Raw genomic sequence first — 20,505 nt, forward strand, 5'->3', positions numbered from 1 at the left:
ATTTATACACCAAGCACTATGTTAGGAGCTAGGTCCTACCTTCTAGGATCCCACAATCCAATGGGAGAGAAAGACAAGTTAGCCCACTATTGAAAATTCACCCTTAGTACGACAATGGAGGTGTGCCCAGAGTGGCTTGAGAGCATGAGATTGCTTCGTAGTCCCATTTGTAATATCAGAATAAAGAAATCATTTATGCCTAGTTCAGCATGTGGACAGACCTCACCTGTTTATCTCCACCCCCATCAGGAAACCCCATCAAAATGAAAGGAATCAAATTGAAAAAGGCATGAACCACTGGTTTTGGCTGAAGAGATTTTTTTTTTAATCCTAGTGTCTGGGCTGTACCCTCAACCAGTTAAATCAAAGCCTCTGGGGATAAGACCCAGGCATCAATATTTTTATACTAAAATATTTTCAAGGTAATCAAAGAGGGGAGACAACAGTAGTTATTTAAAAATCAGTATTTTAGAATCTCAAAAGGGGGTGGACACGTGAAATGGACTTAGCAGAACTGAGAATGCTGAAAACTAAACAATCTCTGGGGAGAAGGGAGCTTGCAGAAGGTGGGTGGGCTGCCAGTTGCAAGCAGCAAGCTCTTTCCTAAAGGCTCAGGATGCGGTAGAGCAGAGAACAGGATTGCTTGCAAGTGTGTACAAGGGACAGTCAGGTGACCAGATCCAATGGCCTGGATGTTTCCTGAGCTTGCGCCTGCCCCCAGCCTTGGTTTACTCTCCAGAGAGATGAAATGAGAGTGGGGACCCAAGTACTGTGGAGGGCAAAGATAAATGTGGGATTGTGCGAGAGCCTAGGCACTCTGCCCAGAACACTGACAGACAGATCTACACTGCCCAGGAAGTAAACTGGAGGATGCAGCTCTCGGCAGACTAGTCTAAGAGGGAAGACCATTCAGATGCTGGCATGGGAGAGTCCAGGTTCCTTTCTCAGCACTGTGAAGAGATCCACTCATGACACATTTACCTGTGAACAGCTCAGCTTTTGAGGGCCTCACTTTAAGAATGAAAGAACCCCAAAGATCACCAAATATTTGAAAAAAGTATCTAAGGTAAAAAGACAGAGACTAAAACAGGCTGGAAAAAGTATATAAATAAAAGTAACTCAGGAAGAACACAGATACTGTAAGAAGTAGGAAAAAATATTGTGTGTATGTGTGTCCATCCTCAGAAAGAACAGGAAATTATTGAGAGGCATTATGCAATGTGCTCTAGCCGGTAAAGCATCCATGCTCTGCAGCCAGGCTGTGTGGGATTGAGTCCTGGCTTCATCACTCCCTAGCTGTGTGATGCTGGGCAAGTTACTTAGCCTCTCTGTGCCTCTGTTTCCTCATCTATGAAAATGGGTTAACGATGATGTTCAGAGAATAAGAAAGACCTCTTAGAAATTACAAATATGATGGCAAATTGAAAAGAAGTTCAATAGAAAGGCTTTTTAAGGTAAAAAGGGGAAAGAAATAGAAAATAGAAATAAGAAAAAAAGATGCTAAATCTGAGCAGTCCAACAATCAGAGTCTCAGAGAGAAAGAAATGGACAGAAAGCAATGGGGATGGGGGTGGGTGGACCAGAGGAAAAAGCGGGGAGAAAATCATCAGGGTAATGACTAAAATGTTTACCAGAAATGAAGGACATAAGCTCAGATTGGAAGAGTCTATTTAGTATCCCCATGATGGGTGAATAAAGGCCAGTCTAGGGCATGCCACTGTGACGTTTCCTAACACTAAAGATAGAGCAGAGTTCCCAGACACTTCCAAAGAGGAGGAAAGAAGGTCACATACAAAGGAGCAAAACTTGAATGGCAAAGGAGAGAACCAAGTAATAAGTAACATGGAATTATTCTGGAAAGGCCACTGTAGTTCCAGAACATAATTGTTTGATTTAAATGTATTTGTCACTTAAAAAAGAATACCTCCTATATGTTAGACAGAGTAAGGACTCAGTAACTCTTTTCTCATCTATCTGCCTTTGTCTAGGGGCGTTTATTTTTTATCTTTAAACTAAAGTGAAAAGTATTTAATTTCTCTTTTCCTCCTCCTCCAATTCCTTTACCCCTCTTCCTTTTCTTTCTCCTTTGTTTCTTCTCCCATCCCCTTACTTTGTCTTCTGAGTCTTCACACTTTAGCTCTGTGTATTTCTCTCTTTCTCGCTTTGTCTTTCTATCCACCAAAGTCTTGTTTGTTAAATAATTGGTAGGAGTCTCTCGCTCGCTCTCTTTCTCTCTCTCTCTCTTTCTCCGTTTTGCTTTTTAAGTGATGAATAGTTGGCGTTAGATCAAAGACAAGCCCTGGGTTTTCTGGCTGCCCCAGAAGGGCGGTACAGCTGGCAGCCATCCCAGCTGCCTGGTGACAGGCATGTGGAAGAGATACCAAGCTTGCAGGGCACTGTGTGTGTGCTCACGTGCGTGTGTTTTTCAGGCCAGCAGCAGACTGAAGCAGATGGAGAAGGAATATGCTCAGAAGCTTGCCAAATCTTCACAGGTAAGCAACGTTAAAACAAACAGACAAACAAAAGCCCACTCTTAAAAGCTTTTGTACTTCAGAGTTAAACTTAATTCTCTTCAGTTTTTCATGGATTGTCACCATATTTTTTAATGGGTTTATAAATAAAGAAAATGTGCTTTTAGTATTTGTCTTATTAAAAACCAAGAAAAATTAGGCATACTGAGCCATTTGAATCAGTGACACACACACTCAGGTCTTGTAAAACCAGCCCGTGCACTTGAACAAGCCCAGACTGAAGCATATTTTACAAAGGTGGGAGATACACACCTACTACTGTGATGTAAGCGGTTTGATACCATCTGTGCTTTTTTGCAGTATTCCATTTTACTGCACCTAAAGGCTATTTATCAACAAAATTCAAAAGGGCAAATCACTCTGAGTTAAATTAGCAGTTCAAGTGTCGACTTTTTAGGAAAAGGAAGAATTAAAAGTCCCTACCTGCATATATCGCTGTTTGTTGTTACTCTAGTAGTTTAATAGAAGAAAGACCAATAATTGAATCCTTGTCTCTACTTGAAATGTGGTGCTGAAGTACTTTTTCTGCATAAATTGTTTTAATGGTATGCACCTTTTGGGGAATCCCAAGCATTCTTGAGTTGTCTCAGTAATTCTAAAAATAAATAAATACAGCTTATTCATTCTACAGATGAATAAATTAAGCTGATGACCTTTTATCTAGTGATTTTTGAAATCACCTTTTCTTATTTTTTTGCATATATGTAGTGATGGTAGACATAAATTGGAATATATGTACCATTTTGTCAGTTACCACATATACTAGTAGGAACAACACAAAAATAAAACAGTAATATCTAATATTTATGGGACACTTATCATATTGCCTCTTTCAGTGTTCATTCACAGTAACTCTGGGAGAAGGAACTATTTTTGACCGCATTTTGCTGGTTGAGAAAATGGAGACTAAGCTAGAATCAAACCTGGATTTGACTTCAAAGTGGAAGCTCTAGCCTTGACACCAACTTAGCCCAACTCCTTACATTATTTTGCCCTTACACCAGCAAAATGTCAGCAACAGTTACTATGAAATTTCTTAGAATTTATATAAAATGTGCATATATGTTGTATAATACACATTTCATTAGAAAGGAATATGTTTTTGTCTAAATGAAGAGTCATTATTATAATTAAAAGATGTTTGCCATTATTCCAGCACTTCCTTGAGGGCCGATCATAGGAAAATATCTTTCAATCCACTAAGAAGGATTCTTATATAAAAATAAATTTGGGGGAATGCAAGGGTAAGTTCAGTGGTAGAATTTTTGCCTGCCATGCAGGAGACCCGGGTTCAATTCCCGGCCCATGCACTTCCCAGACAAACAAACAAGCAAACAAACAAAAATTCAACAAATGGTGCTACAATAAGGGAATACTCGCATGGAAGAAGAATGAAATATGACCCCCGCCATACAGCATACAAAAAAAAAATTATAAAAATAAATCTTATTAATCCAAGATTAAAGTTTAAATGAAAACACAAAAAATCCCCAGCTGACATGCCCTTACATCCTGTGTACTTTGCTTTAGGTTAAATGGGGGAGGCAGATTGGGAGTGAGATATAAGATAGCTAATAAAAATGCTTAAATAATTAATGAGACTGTAAACAGGAGTATTTAAAGGAGTGTACAAAGAAGCCTGATTAGTTGATATTAAAGCAATTACTTGTAAATTCATGTGGAAGAAAGCCTGAGCTATGGAGACTAACAGCCTGAATTTGAATACTAGTCCAACCACATATATGACCTTTAACGAGTTACCTGTGCTCTCTGGAATTCAATTTCTTCATTTGTAAATTGGGGGTGTAGTACTTACCTTATAAGGTTGTTAAAGTATTAGATCAAACAATGCCAAAAAATGCTTAGTACAGTACCTAGTACATAATAAGGCATTTAATAACTGTTAGCTATTATAATAGCAATATTAAAAGTATAATAGAGAAAGAAATGGAGAGAGAGAAGAATGAGAAAAAGATCTGGAAGTAGGGAGAAATTAATTATTCAAACACTGTATGTTTCCCATTATTTTTTAATTTAGTCCTCCACAACCATTTGAGTGGATATTATTATTCCCATTTCATAGATGAGAAAACTAAGGCTCATTGAATGTGGCCGTTCCCTTACCCGCCCCCACCCCCCCACCCCCACCCTCAAATCGGAAAGCTTTATTGTGGAGCAAGACTCAAACCAGTGCCTTCCAACTCCAAACCCAGTTTCTTTTCTTTATACATGTCTGGCAAAAGTCTTCTTCTATTATAATCTTCCATCTAGTTTTGAAAGTGATCTAGTCAGTAGTTCTCACACTTTGGGTTTTGAAAAGTTGATAGAATCTCTCTCAAAAATTTGGTAGGGCATAGGGTTGCTAGCTATTCTTCCAAGAAAAGACACGAAGAAGGAGGTAAAAACAACTAGAACAATTATCATAAACTATAGCCATTATTTCATAAATGAAAGGACAGGCCAACACCAAAAAAGAAAAAATCCTAGAGAAAGTGTGATAAAAGATAGTCCATCCTTCCCATGAAAGGTGGAATTATAATCTTTAATTAATAATATTGTGTTTGAGCACCTCTTAATACATATAAATAAAAATATGTGTGTGTGTGTATCTGTGAACTGGCATTTGAGAAACACTGGTTCACACTGCTGATCATTTCAGAGAAGCAGATTAAGATTATTTGAAAATGAAACATTATAAAACAAAACGGTGGATTGACTCTGATTTCGAGTGATAGTTTGAAAATCTATCTGGAATATCTAGCTCACATCTAAGCCAATGAGAATGCCAGAAACAAAGTTGCTTTACTCTGTTTAGTTTTTAAAAATCCTTCTCTCAAAAACAAAACAAGCAAAAAACATAATAAAATTAATGCATTGGTAGTGGATGCACTGGTACTCAAGAGATCATCAGGTTATGATGGAAAATATTTTGAATATTTTCCTCCTTTAAAGGAAGTTACTTAATCTTTAAGATTTCATCAAGCTTTAGGACCAATGGACCATATAGACTAAATCCTTGAAATACCTGAGGACTGTACCCCCTTCTGTGACCCTCAACAATCACTGTGGTGGAAATGTTTGAATCAACTCTGGCACTCTCCCAAATACTTCCATCAGAATCATTTATTTGCTCTTTAAATCTTTATATCACATATTTACCTTGCCTTTTTAGTTTTAATGCAGTCTTCCCCCCACTCAACTGATGCACCTTGTGGCCATTTTTCCGAGAAAGGTATTGCCATTTTGCAAGAATATATATAGGTGGGAGAGTGGAGAAGACTAAAGCTGAGTTGTCAGCTGAGCCTGTCCACTGTGAGGGACCAGGTGCCCCATTGCCCTGCCCCAGCTTTCACACACCTGATGCAGATTAGTGCCTGGCCTAATGTCCCTCAGGCCTCCAACCTTCATTGCACTCTCCAGAGCGACAACCCCAAATGCAAAAGCTGTCGAGGATCAGTTTACCACTTATTTTATGAGGGACCCTCAACATTCACCTAACGTTCCTAAGTATGGCTTATCTTGTCTACTGTATTTTTTTTGTTTTATTCTTTTTTTTTTTTACATGGGCAGGCACTGAGAATCGAACCCGGGTCCTCTGGCATGGCAGGCAAGCATTCTTGCCTGCTGAGTTACCATGGCCCCAGTCTACTGTATTTTAAGAAAGAGCTTTATAAAGATCTCAAACTATACTAAAATCTGTTAATTGCTTAATAATAATTATAAATTATTATAGCTTTTATGCATTAGATTGCTAATAATATCCACTCAAAATAACTCTCCTTTTGCTTCCCAAAATATTACTTTTAATTAATTTTTAAATATCTATATGAAAATATACTTCTTTATCTGAAACTAATACAAGGTATTAGCATTTAGTTGATTGGTGACATTTTGTTTCTTGGCTTTTAATTATGACTCAAAACTGGATGGTTTCGATTAGGTAGATTTGTTTCATTTTGTCAAAAATGTTTTATATTATTTCTGTGTGAATGGAGTAATAATAGGCTAAACTAGTGCAACACAATTTGCCAGGTAGTTTTTTTTCTTATTTACTATGATCATTATATTTCCACTACTTAAATATTTATTGAGTGCCAATTACGTGCACTGAGCTAAGGAGAAAATAGTCCACTGTCTACAGCTAGTAGATTTTTGTAACTGAACTAAAGCGTGTTAATCTCGTTATTATGTTTATTTCTCAAACCTTAAAGTAAATCTTAAATCCTGATTTCTAAAAAATATCCATATATCAGCTGCCCCTCTATATCATCTTATGTATCAGTCTGTCAACAAAGTAATCTTATTTGTCCATCTACATTGTTTCACCTGTAATGTTTTGATATTCTCTCCCTTATATCATCTTTGTAATTTTAAAAATAACTTTCCAGAGATGATCTCATTATTCCCCCTAAAAATATAAGGTTTCATATTTGACACAAAAGCAAGTGTGTCCTTCTAGGAACATCTTTGACTGCTCATTATCCCTTCCAAAACCTGCATTTATCTCTTTTTGATGTGCTCTTGTCATAAAATTTTTTTTTGTCATAAATTTGTAAATGAGAGGTGTCCCTGTTTCTTGCCCTGTGGCCATTTGAAGTACCCAAACATATTTTTATCATCAGTTTTTGGGTCAGTTAAAAGCTATTCTAAATCTTAGCATTAAAACAACAACAAGAAAATTACCTTGTGCTTTAAAAATATGACTTTAGCGGGCGGACCACGGGGCTTAGCAGGCAGAGTTCTCGCCTGCCATGCCAGAGACCCGGGTTTGATTCCTGGTGCCTGCCCATGCAAAAAAAAAAAAAATTATATATATATATATATATATATGACTGTGGAGGCAAATACACAAATGTGATAAAATTGCACAGAATTACACACATATTCATTTAGACCCACCACTCCTATGATGTTGTAGTTTACTCAACTTGAAACACTGTACTAGTATAGCTATTTTTATTATTTGGCTCCTTGTTCTTATAAAATGCCAATCTTAAGTCATATATTGGGCCAAGGAAATTTGGCTCTTTCTTATCTCTGGTTTCTCTTACTCTGTGACTGTGAGTGAATGGATCATTATGTACCTCAGTTCTTTACACATACTACAGGAATTTAACCTTCTCTGTTTCACAGCAGTGCTATGTGAATTAATTGAATGGATGCCAAAATGGAAATAACATTTAATCAAAATTCATGGAATAGATGAAAACATCCTCATTCTCAGTAAATGAATTATTCCACTCATAGCAGAAGGTCCGAGTTTGCATTTCATAATATTAATATACTGCTATTTTATCATTTCTTTTTTATTTATGAATTATAAATGTTAAACTTTGTTGCAATGAGGTTACTTGCTTTTAAAAGTGTCAATACTCCATTTTTTATTGTTAAGATTTTATTATTTATGTCAGTGGTAACAACTAAGATTTCTATAAGACTTGGCATCTGGTGAACTCTAGACAGTTCCTATTTATTGCCTTATAATGCTGTAATCTAGTTTGTCATCAAATTGATGGGGAAAATGGGCTTCAAGGAAGATAACTAACTTGTCAAGTGTTTCTTACCAGATGTCTCGCCGCCCCCCCCATAGAACCAACAGAATTATAATCTAACCCAGGACCAATCTTGTTTCTTTTATTAGAAGAAATACCCATTTCCTTTTTTAAAAAAGGCATCACTATTGAATCTGAAAGGAAATGGATATGATCCAGTCCGAAGGCAGGGCAATGCACTGATCAAGCCCAGCTCCTTCCATTAAATGTAAAAGGTTTCTCATCAGGTGGTTACTTTGAATATTTGGAGGGAGCTCTGATAGGAATCCACTTCTCTAATGTAGAGAATACTTACAGGAGTCTCTGAAGTGCATTATTTGAATCAAAGTACACTTTGGTGGATATATACGATTTAGGGAAAAAACAACCTATTTAGAAGTATATGAAACATAAACTTTTCTCCAGTGCCAAAACTTTGTTTAAAAGAAACACGTGGGAGGCTCTTTGTGCGAGCCAATTACTGCAGCAGTTGATCTGCCTGCATGGCTCAGGTCCTCCCGGTCTCCTTACTGCATGGCTCAGAGCCTCCCCGTCTCCTTACTTGAAGTCATCTTTAACAGCTTAAAATTTCTGACCTCTTCCTATGCCATGGTTCCTCACTTATGAAAAAACTGGGCAGTAATAATACTCGTCTCACAGTAGTAAATGACGTAAGGATTTAAAGTTCTTAGCATAATATGATGATAATTGGTAAATACTCAACTATTGCGTAGAATTAGGTGTCTATGAAGCATTAACTCAGTTCATTATTTTCTTTGGTTATTGCAATTCAAAGCATTATTAAAAGTAGAACATCTTTTCTCATTCAAGTAAATATATTTTTCAGGAAAATAAAATCTGATTGCCTTCATATTTTTAAGATCACAGATATTCTTTCTTCTGATGAGTAAATATTGTGGAATGTTATAACGGAAATGTCATCCAGATATATTTGGTTCAGCAGTTGTTTGCCATTCACAGTTTTATTACAGTCTTTTATTGTGTGGAATTTCATGCATTATGGTGTGTGATATGTTAATTGAAAGTATTTAGTTGGTGAAGTAGAATTTTGTCAAATTCGTTCTTTGTCAAGCATCAATACGTATACTATATGCCTCTTATTGAGGAATTTGCAGTTATAGCATGCTGTTTTCATTTTAGATCATAGCTGAACTTCAGACGACCATTTCCTCTCTGAAAGAGGAGAACAGCCGGCAGCAGCTTGCTGCAGAAAGGCGGCTCCAGGATGTTATACAGAAGTTTGAGGATGAGAAGCAGCAGCTGATTGGAGATAATGACCGAGCAATCAAGGTAATCTGAAGACTCCAGTAACCAGTGGCACCAGCTGCTTTAATGTAATTAAAAGGAGGGCTGAAATCCCAGCAGTGGGCAGATGAATACAGGTATCTGGCTTGTTCACACAGCCTGCAGTTAATTCCATTCACTGGACTCTACCTTTGATGTATCCAGTGAGTCAGGCTGACTTCCCTCTAAGAGATCGCATGCCAGCATAAAAACTCACTTTCGGCAAGTCCAATCCATTCATATTGAACAAATATTTGAAATTACCCTGTTCTTTCTCTTGCGAACCACTTTGGAATAGTCTCCTGAAATTAGAATGACTGTGTTAGCCCAGTACTGCTGTCTAATAAATTCAGAAGTCGGCTTCCAATTTACATTCTATTCTTTACCCACATCCTTTTATTATGTGTTCATGTAATGAGAAATAACCTGTTCATGGTTTCAAATGCCAGCCATTTGATGGACTTTGACATAGTACAGGGTAGATGTGTTGCTACTGAGAATCCAGGTTGTTTCCAAGTAGCTTCAGAGACTCACACCTCTAAAAGCGAGAGAAAACTCCCTGGTCTCTGATTCTTTAGGTGATAGGCAGTTAAATCTCAAAGTAGTTTCTCTTTGGCTTCATAGCAGTGAACGTTATTATACATGTCTGCATCATGCTGTGCTAAATCTGTGACGATAAGCATCTGGAAACCTTTATAAATAAGGTTTAAAAAAGAGCAAAATTTTTTTAAGAATTCCCAGCAAAAGATTCTTTTTCCTTGGTTTTACTTTGTTATAACAATACTTAAAACATTTAGTAAATCATACAAAGCAAAGAAAAATAAAAGAAACATTTGGTTTTATCACTGTCCTTTTCTACCTGACCTCCCCATAAGTTTATATATACCCTTTAAACTGAAAAAATACTGAATAGAATACAGAATCTTTAGAGATGGACAGAACCTTAGAGACCATCTCATCCAGCCTCCTCAGTTTAGAGATGAGGACTCATGTTTTTGTTGTTAATGACATTTTTTCCTATTTATTTCCCTTTGTGAGCTTTATTTCCCTACATATGTAATGAGAAGAAACAGATGTTTCTTTTTCATATTCTGGTTATTTTTTAAATCTTTCAAGCCTTTTTCATTTACAAATGCACCTAAAATGCTCATTGATCTGTATAGCAGTTTTGCTAATCTTGTTTAAATCGTTTTTGTTAAATAAAAAACATATTCTAAATGAATTTATTATCCACTTTACGTCCAAATATGATACATACTGGTAATTTCCAAATTTTAAATAAATGATTGAATCCCAAATAAGCAAAAAGGGAAAAATTAAGTTCCTCCATAATAACAATATAATTCTGGTATCATTTCTTATAAATTAAAAAAAAAAGCTTAGACTTGAAAGAATTATAATTAGTATATCACCCATTTTTAATAATTTCTTTTTTCATTTTAGTCCATTTACCTGTTAATAGGGAAAAACATTCTGATCCTCATTTCCAACAAAGTGTCAAATCATAAGGACTGGATTCAAAAGATGGCAATTTATATGTATGTATTATATTTACAACCTCCAAAAGAAATTAATGTAGGTACCTGAAAATAAAGAATTACAATTACAATGTAGATAGGACGTAGTTCAGTTTTGATTCACTCCCTTAGATTTTGTGTAAAGTAAGGAACACTTTTTTTTAATGAATTTAGATTATAGTTGCTAAAATAATGAATTCATTTGCACTCAATGGGGCTATGTCACAAAAATAATAAGAATTATAGGGTGGGCCATGGTGGCTCAACAGGCAAGAACGCTTGCCTGCCGTGCCCGAGGACCCGGGTTTGATTCCCGGTGCCTGCCCATGTTAAAAAAAAAAAAAAGAGGAAGGATTATGACTGTTGTTTATTCAACATGTACTATGTGCCAGGCTCTCTGCCAAACAATTTCATTCATCTCATGTTCCATTATCTCATTTAAGCCTTACAGTGATCTCTTTGAGGGAAGATATTTCTATCATCCCTTCTTAAAAATGGCAAAACTGAGGCTCCAAGATTAAGCAACCAGCCGAAGGTCATACTGCCAAAGCACCGGCAGAGCCAGGTTCAAGTCAGTCTAAGTGTCTCAGGTATTAAGGGTTAAATCATACCTCCATCTCCTACATTGTGTATGTAAAAGCGACCAAGGGAATAAAGGAACCTGAATTTTCTTCACTGTATCTTCTCCCTGTCTGGACCTCTGGATGATGCAGCATGTTTGCAACAGTCATTTGATTTAGACATTCTAATTATATTTATACTATAGCTATAGATAAAGATACTCAGAGATAGTACAGTCACCATGAGCTTGACTTTCTGAAATCAAATGCATTTGTCTGCCGGCATATTAAATACTGCTGCAAAAAAGTGTGCAAGCTAATTGTGAGAGGTACTTCACCCTGTTTCCTGGGACAATGATGAACTGAGTTCTCTCAAGTTTATGATCAAGAATAAGGATGAAAAGTAAAGCTAATACTTACTCTGCCAAAGCTTACGATAATATTTCTCTGGTTAAATAGTGCCTTTCATTAAAGTAATTCTTTAAAGCAAAGCTTGAGGTATAAAAGAAGCTACTAAAGTCCACTTAAAGTGCTCCCAGTCTGGTGCAGTGTAACTTGACAAAACATTTTTGGAGGATAATTTGGTAATACATGCCATGATTAAGTTGCTTGAGAGCTGTGCTTTGACCTTTGACCCATTTTCAGAATTTGCCCTAAGGGGACAATTAAAGAGTGGCCCTAAGATTTAACTGTCAAAAAGAAGCACATTATAATATTCATTCACTTATTCAATAACTATTTATTGAGGTCTTATTATGTTCCGGACAGTGACAACCAACATTCTCTATCTCCTTTCCATTATTATTTTTTATCATAGCACATACCCTGAAAATGATGTGGCACTGAAAATGATATTGGAGAATATTTATGGTTATTGAAAATGTTCACAGATCTTTTTAAATGAAGATGCAAGTTACAGAATATTGTGTAGAAATGAGCACAATTTTACAAATAAATAAACAATGTATATGAAAAGAAAAAGACAGGAATCATATCAAAATTTTACTACTGGTTCCCTCTGGATGGTGGAAGTTGTGATTTTTCTTCTTTTATCTTAGCTCCATATTTTAAATTATCTATAACATCACATTTGCAATAAGAAGTAATTCAAATTGCTTGGTCAGCAAGGAAGAGCCACCAGCTTCACTAAGGGAAGAGTGGGAGCCAGCACTAACAGCTGGCATGATCGTCACTCTTTAAGAAACAAGGTCTTTCGCAGAGCGTAATTCTTTTAATGTAATAAGAGTTATAGAAACAAACTGATTTGTTAGAAGAGAGCTTTCATGCTGCAGCACACCCTATCAAAAAATTAAGAGCAAAAATCTTATCATTTAATTACTGCTTTAGCTCACTCCTCGTATTCAAAGTCAAACTTCAGCATTATCTCCATTGCATAATAAACTAGCTCAGAATTGAGCAGCTTAAAACAACAATTATGTTATATGCTCACAACTCTCTGGATCAAGACTTTGGACAGGATAGGCTGGGTGGATTCTTCTGCCCATTGGGGCATCAGCTGGAGCTGCTCGTTAGTTACACTCAGCGGGAATCCCTCTGAGGTGGTTCCAGGCCTTCTCCATGTAGCTTCTCTTTCCAGTTGAGCAGCCAGGCTTTTTCACGTGGCAGTTGGTTTCAAAGAGGGGGCACTTCTCTGAATGCCTGCCCTAGAAGTTCCAGGGTCACTTCCACCATCTTCTGTTGGCTGAAACAGATCACAGGATCAACCTAGAATCAAGTGGAAGAGTGGCAGAGGTTTTGAGATCAGTTTAAAACTACTCTAGTAGTCTATACCGAAGGTCCATTTTTCATCTCCCATTCATTCCTCAACTGTACAAAATAGTACAAAAAAGAAAATATCCGTATCCCTACCACACAGAATTTGTTAACCTCATGTCTTCTTTTAAAGAAAATCTACTCTATTTTAGTAAAAAAAAAAAAAAAAAAAAAGGAAAATGATATACATTCATGATAATAATTCAAAAGGGAGAGGAAAAGCAAAAGCACACATTTTTAAGTTACCTAATTCCTATTACTCAGAAATAAACATGACAGCATTAAGTGAACTTCATTTCAGCTACCCTGCTATGTGTAAGGAAAAAAAGGGAAGGAAAGCAAGAAAGATTTATAAAATGGGACAAATCTCTAGATGCTATATTTTCATTTTAATTCTACTTAAATTTAACATACAAACTTAGAGTAAAAGGAAGGCACTTATTGAACTTTTAGAGAGGACATATTAATTATTCTGCTGAAAGATGAGTACATTAACACCCTCCTACTCTGTCTGATCACCCTTCCTTACCATATTCTGCTTTGGGTGGTATTTTTATTTTCATATTGTCCAGCTTTATGATAGTCACAATTTATTTTCTAGCTATATCCTTTAGTTAATGCTCATTCTATATTTACATGGATGTAGTGCTTATCACTAGTCCTTTTACCACTGTTTTATTTTTATTCCATTCTTCACTGGCTGGGATTTGAGGGTCAAGTAGCTTCTTCCAGACTTATGGGTTTTTTCTCCTCTATGTTTATTCATATTTAAGAATGTCTGCTGGATAACCTTTATGTTTAAATGACATATTGGAGGAGCATAATTTTCTTCCCATGAGAACTTTGTAGACATTGCTCACTTAGCATTTAACTTTGCTGGGAAGAAGGTTGGGTACCCTGAGTTTACCACCACGTAGGCGATTTGCTTTTCCTGAGGGATTTCTGAAGAAGCCTGTCTTAATCATTTGTTTAATAGATGAGCTGGGATAAATTCAGTAGTTAGCCAGATATGTGTAGTTATTAAACAGTCAATATCAAATTTTTCCGAAGCATAGTAATTCTCTTCTCTCATAACTAAAATGTATTTGTAGTGTCTGTTTTAGTTTCCTGGCTGCTAAAACAAATACCATTGGGTTGAGTTAAATAGCAGGAACATATTGGCTTGCAGTTTTGAGGTGAGGAAAAGTCCAAAATCAAGACATCATCAAGGCAATGCTTTCTCCCAGAAGACTGACAACCTTGGTCCTTGGCTTTTCTGTCACAAAGCAACACACATGGCAGCTTCTCCTAGCTTCTCTGGGTTGTTTTGACTTCCAGCTTTTTCCTGTGGCTTTCTGTATGTCTTAATTTCATTCTGCTTATAAAGGACTACAGTAATAGGATTAAGACCGATCCTCATGCATTTGGGCCACAGTTTAACTGCTGTTGCCTCATCAAAAGGTCCTCTTTACAATGGGTTTACACCCAGAGGAATGGATTAAGGTTAAGAACATGTTTTTCTGGGGTACATAGCTCTAAGCCAGCACAGTTTCTCTCCATTTTCTCTAGTCTGAAGGAAGGGAAAGGGTAAGAAAAGTGAAAGCTGGTATAGAGCATCCATATAGTCTTGTTAGGCTGACTATTCTGTCTTGAGATTTCGCTGAATGTTTTTTAGGGTTCAAACCACCTAAATGGGGGTGGGGGGCATCTTCTAACCCTTTGGATTTTTAATTGTTATCTCAATTTGGTGTGTAACCCTGAAGTCCCAAAGCCTTCCTTTGCTTCCTTCAGCAATAGACAGTCCTTATATTTACCTCTTTCTCTACCATATCCCTCTCTACTACCCTCAGTGAAAGGAGGGAAAAGTTGAGCCTAACCACAGAGTTTTATTCCCTCCAGGTTTGGTGATATTAATGAGAATTTTAAAGATTTTGTTCATTGATAACAAAATAATGCTTCTGGGAGACATGGGCAATTTTAAAGTTGAGTTGCTCTGTAACTGTCCAGTGTACTCCAGAACTGTGTTTCTTTCCTTGCCCACAGGTTTTTGAGGGGTTTTGTATTATGTCTACCTTTTTCCATATTTGTTTTCTATTAATGCATTTCTTGCTAGGTTTTTCTCTTATTAGCTACTCATTTTTCTAGATGTTAGGGGAAAGAACTTCAATCTGCTGTCTGATCCTAGAAGCCTGTTAGACTTCTTTATAACATTTGACAAGAAATTTGTGTTATTCAGCTTTTGCAACAGTTATGCTGCATAGCAAACAATCCTCCAAACTCAATAGCCTATGATGACAATTATTTTTCTTATAACGTGGGTTGATGGGTGGCTTTAGATTGGGTGGATTTGACTCCAGGCATTAGACTGGGCTCAGTCCAGCTCTAGATGTCTTCATATTCTCCTTGGAATAGAAGCTTCCTGGAGTGTCCTCCTCATGGTGGATCACTGAAGTGTAAAAGAATGAGCTAAAATAAAATCCTTGATGCCTCAACTGTATTTCCATCCATGTCAACGGAACAGGGAAATATACACGCACTCTAATAGAAGATTGTGAAGAACTGTAAACAGTAATCAATCTACCATAGAAACCGTCGTTAAAATCTCCCTTTGTTCCATGGCAGCACTTTTCCAGTTCAACTACCTTTCCAAAACCCTCCTTTTCATTCCCATTTGTTGTCTCCTCTTACTGTTTTCTACACTCAGATGTTAGCATAACTCAAGGCCTCTTCCACTTTCTCTGTGTAAACTGGCATTGGGAATCTCCTCCTTTCATGAGAATGTTCATGCAAATAAACTTTAAATTTCCGCATCCACCCATACCGCTGACCTGAGCTCTCAACCCATATTTCTAACCATCATCAGACATTTTCACTTGGATGGCCCCTAGGCCCAAAGTCAGTATGCCATAAATTGAATGTATCATCTTCTCATTCTTCCCCCACCTCCAACCTGCTCTTCTTGTATTGATTATCTGAATTAAAGTACCACAATCATCTACCTTTTCACTCAAGTCAGATTCCTAGAAGTCCCCTTGAAGGAATTCTTTCCTTCTTTCACCTTTCAATTCCTTGAGGTAACTCCTTAGTATATCCAAATTCATTCCTCTCCCCACAATCACAAGTTCCTACTTTATTAGTCAGATCTTCATCATCTTTGACCTGGTCCATTACAACCCCTCCTATCTAGAATCACTGCTAGTAGCTCAGCCCTCTCAAAATCCATTCCTTGACTGTGAGAGAGTGACTTCTAAAACACAAATTTGGGCATGTTGTTTGATATTTAAAATTCATCAGTGGCTTTCCATACTTCTCAGTATACCACACGAAACACTTTTTTATCTAAATCAGCAGTTCTCAAGGTGATGTCCTCAGATCCCTTAGGGTCCCTGAGATATTTTTAGGGGCTCCATGAGGTCACAACTATTTTCATAACACTAAGATATTATTTGCTTCTTCCACTGTGTTAACATCTGCACTGATGGTACAAAAACAATGGTGAGTAAACCTCTTACAACCTTAGCACAAACCAAGGCATTTGCCTGAAACTGCATTATGGTCATTATTAACTTCACCAGCATTTACTTGTAGTTGAAAACAGAATTGAAACAATAAAATGTATTACTTTTATTAGATCTCAACTATTGGGTATACATAAAGCACTTTTGCTGCATTTTGAAGTAAGATGGTTTTCTCAAGGAAGTATGGCTCTGCATTGAGTATGAGCTGAACTCTAGTCACTTAGAACGACTGACAAACTATCTTTATTCAGACTTGAGTATTTGGCAGACGTTCTCTTGAAAATGAACAAAGTGAGCCTTTCACTTCAAGGAAACAACAACTATATTGCTGCTAATGATAAAATTTAAACTTTCAAGCAAAAATTAGAATTTTGTGAAGCTTGTATCCACCACTATAAGCATGGCAGCTTCCCAATTATTAGAGAATGTTCTAATGAGATCAGTGGTGATATTAATCATGTGATAAGAGGGAGGAGGAGTATAATGAAGTATACTGATATTTCATTATTAATCTTTGGAAGATTCACATTACTCACTAAGCCAGTATTTTCCAAATGACCAAATGTATGATGTGCTAAAATCATTCCTGGGTAAAAGATCCATTCAAAGGACAAGGGGAGAACAATGGATTTTAATGTAACAGTACAGAAAGTCTACTTATACAGGGTTTCAGATTCTATATTGCAACTAACCTTTAAAAAAACAACCACTTGTCAAGTTTTGATGTAGTATCAAAGAATATCCACAATCAACTGGAAGAGTATTAAAATTCTCCTCCCTTTTCCAACTACTTATCTCCCTATACTTCAGCCAAAACAAAACAAGAAATTGAATAGAGAAGCATGAAATCTAGCTGTCTTCTCACAGACCAGACATTAAAAAGATTTGCAAAAATGTAAAACAGTGCCGCTCTTCTAATTTTATTTTTTGCTCTGGAAAATAGTTGCTTTTCATTTTAAAACTATCATAACACATAAGGGGTTCTTACTGTCATTTAAAAATGAATTAGTAAATAAACATTTTAAACATTTCTTAGTTCTAATTTTTAATATGGCAAACATCAGTAGATATAACCCACATAAACAAAATTTCTTTGGAGTTCTCAATTCTTAGGAGTGTAAAGGAGTGCCAAGACCAAAAACTTCGAGAAATACTTGTCTAGATGTTGCCCTCCTCTCTGCTTCATCATCTGCCAGTCCTTGGCATAGATGCCATGCTCTCTATCATCCCATGCCCCCATGTGAAACTCCCACAATCTCTTTGTAAAACATCCTTTCACTTTAAGACTTAAATGTCCTCTTTTCTGTGAAGTGTCAGAGCAAGAATCTCACACCAGCCTCATTTATTCCTCTAGTGAAGTGTTTGCTGCATTATAATTCTAGCCCACAGTCTCTCATCCAAAATTGTAAAGTTGGATGTGTTATGCAAATCAGAATCTGCAGATTCTAGGGAGGTAAAACGGTGCTCATATTGTACCCCCAGCAGGGTCTGGGCAGCTGACTGTACTCAAACACCTAAATGTGCAGGGAAACGTAGAATATCCACAATAAATGGGAAGAATAAAAATTATAAAGAACTTTACAATATCAGTCTGGTTTTGTTGCCCTAAATTGTTTGGCAAATTAAAGTTTGAAAGGACTTGTAGTTTTTGGAAGACTTTTGGATTTCAGGAATGACGATAGGAGATTGTGAACCTGCATTTTGATAAATTCTCTCACCGACTAGACTCTAAACTTCTTGAAAACAAGCACTTAACAAAATGCAATGGTTAATAGGAAGTGATATATATATATATATGTCGGATAAATGAATAATGTCACATTATAAACCAGAGCTCAAATGACTAGTGACGTCACTTCAATTCATGTCATTTTATTGGCAGCAACAAACTTGTAAATATTTTGTGCTGGTATAGCAGATATTGGAAATTCAGAACTAATATAATAATAATATATTATGCCAGATTAGGTGGAATCTAACAAAATATCCTATTTTGTATATATTATCAGAAAGCATCATTTGATACTCCAGGAAAAGAGCCCTCAAAAAGCTGTACACCAAAGCCAAGTTATCTAAAAGTCAGCAAGCACTCTCTACTGAACTCACAGAACTTCATTTGGGGAAATTGTCAGAAATAGTTCAATAGGAAGACTGTGGAACATTCTTCTCGCATCACTGACCCACCAGTGCTAAGTCCTTTCTTTGAAGCTAGTGTATCGAAAGTCCCTCACTGTGAAGCCAGATGTCCAAGCAGAGATTTCATATCAAGGAGAAATGCTGTGAATTTTTTGCTTGTGGGCATAGAAGAGAAATTTTAAAGCATTGATGCTTGTCTCCCTTGGCCAGTGACTTGAGTTCACAAGAAAAGGTCGGCTGCCAGTAGGACATCTAGAAATCTGGTCTGTGTTACCAGAAGGACTTGAGGGGGGAAAAAAGAATGCTTCATAGGATTGGGTTAAATTCTCACTGTGCTAAAAGCTTACAGGAATCCATTTTCCAAAGAATAAAATTACAAACCTCATTGTGGGGTTTTAGTAGCATTGAGAAACAGAAAGAAATCTCAGGACCTAGCATCAGTTGCCTTTGTTTAGGACCTGTTCATTATTTAATTCTTGTCTCCCCTTCATGCACGTCCTAAGGGCACAGGGAAGTAGCATTTTCTTTGTGCCCTCCTGAATTAGAATTAATAATGCTAAGAATAGAAATGTATTTTCTCTCCCACCCAAGAAGGCTTGCCTGTTCACTCAGAAAGGAAGACAGAGCCATTCAGTCATAGCGGCATAAAACATAAGTGCCATTTTCCAGGAAGAATGCTCCGAAAGATAAGCTTGGATACAGTGTGTCAGTGAATTGTGACCTTGCTTCCTAGAGCAAGGAAAAGCAGTGACAATAAACAAGCAGAGAAGAAATGAACAGTTCTCCTCCTAATATATTTACCCCTTTCCCTTCCCTGCAGTTCTTTTATTCTCTGGCAAATTGTTATTTTATTTAAAAACTAATTGAAGGAGATTCTTTGTTTAGTCGACAAAATGCTTCAAGTAATGTGAAAACTATTTTTAGCCCCTGGAACATTGCCTTCTATATACTAAGAAATCAGTTAAAGTTTGATGAGCGAATGCATGAATGCATGAGAGAGTAAAGAATGAAGGTAAAAAGATATTCTTAAAGAAAGGCTAGGTAAATTTAACTGTTTGGAGGTCACTAAGTGATTATACATCGTAAACTTTATTATTGCATGATTGAAAAATGAATTGGTTTCGTTAATTAGCTGTTGGAATATACATGGATCATTTAAATTACAATATTTAAAAAATTTAACAAAAATCTATTTGAGGGCAGGCAACGATGGCTCAGTGGCAGAGTTCTCACCTACCATGCCGGAGACCCAGGTTCAATTCCTTGTGCCTGCCCATGCAAAAAAAAAAACTATTTGGAAATTTTTTATTAGAGAAATTGTGGGTTTGCAAAGCAGTCATGCATAAAATACAGAATTCCCATTTACCACCCTATTATTAACACCTTGCATATACATTTTTTACTATTGATGAAAGCACATTTTTGTAATTGTACTATTGACTATAGCCCGTGATTTAATTTAGGATTCACTGTTTATGCTGTGCAGTTCCATGGATTTTTAAATAATTTTTATTCTAGTACCACATATATAACCTAACATATTCCATTATAACTATGTACAAATACATAATTCAGTGCTGTTAATTATGTTTGCAGTGTTGTGTAACCATCACCACCATCCATTACCAGAACTTTTCCATCATCCCAAATAGAAA

The 20,505-nt window shown here is 36.6% G+C and overlaps 1 protein-coding gene across 5 annotated transcripts in view; it reads left to right on the top strand.

The window, feature by feature from the left end:
* The window catches only part of CEP112 (centrosomal protein 112), a 587,527-nt gene that overhangs the window by 459,458 nt on the left and 107,564 nt on the right, over positions 1–20,505 (top strand). For all 5 annotated transcript variants that reach the window (XM_077163631.1, XM_077163632.1, XM_077163630.1 and 2 more), the window contains 2 exons: positions 2,430–2,492; positions 9,224–9,373. In XM_077163631.1, the coding sequence (XP_077019746.1) occupies positions 2,430–2,492; positions 9,224–9,373 (213 nt within the window). The remainder of the gene's footprint in view (positions 1–2,429; positions 2,493–9,223; positions 9,374–20,505) is intronic.

The sequence above is a fragment of the Tamandua tetradactyla genome, chromosome 6 (genome assembly GCF_023851605.1).
Source record: "Tamandua tetradactyla isolate mTamTet1 chromosome 6, mTamTet1.pri, whole genome shotgun sequence".
NCBI lineage: Eukaryota > Metazoa > Chordata > Mammalia > Pilosa > Myrmecophagidae > Tamandua > Tamandua tetradactyla.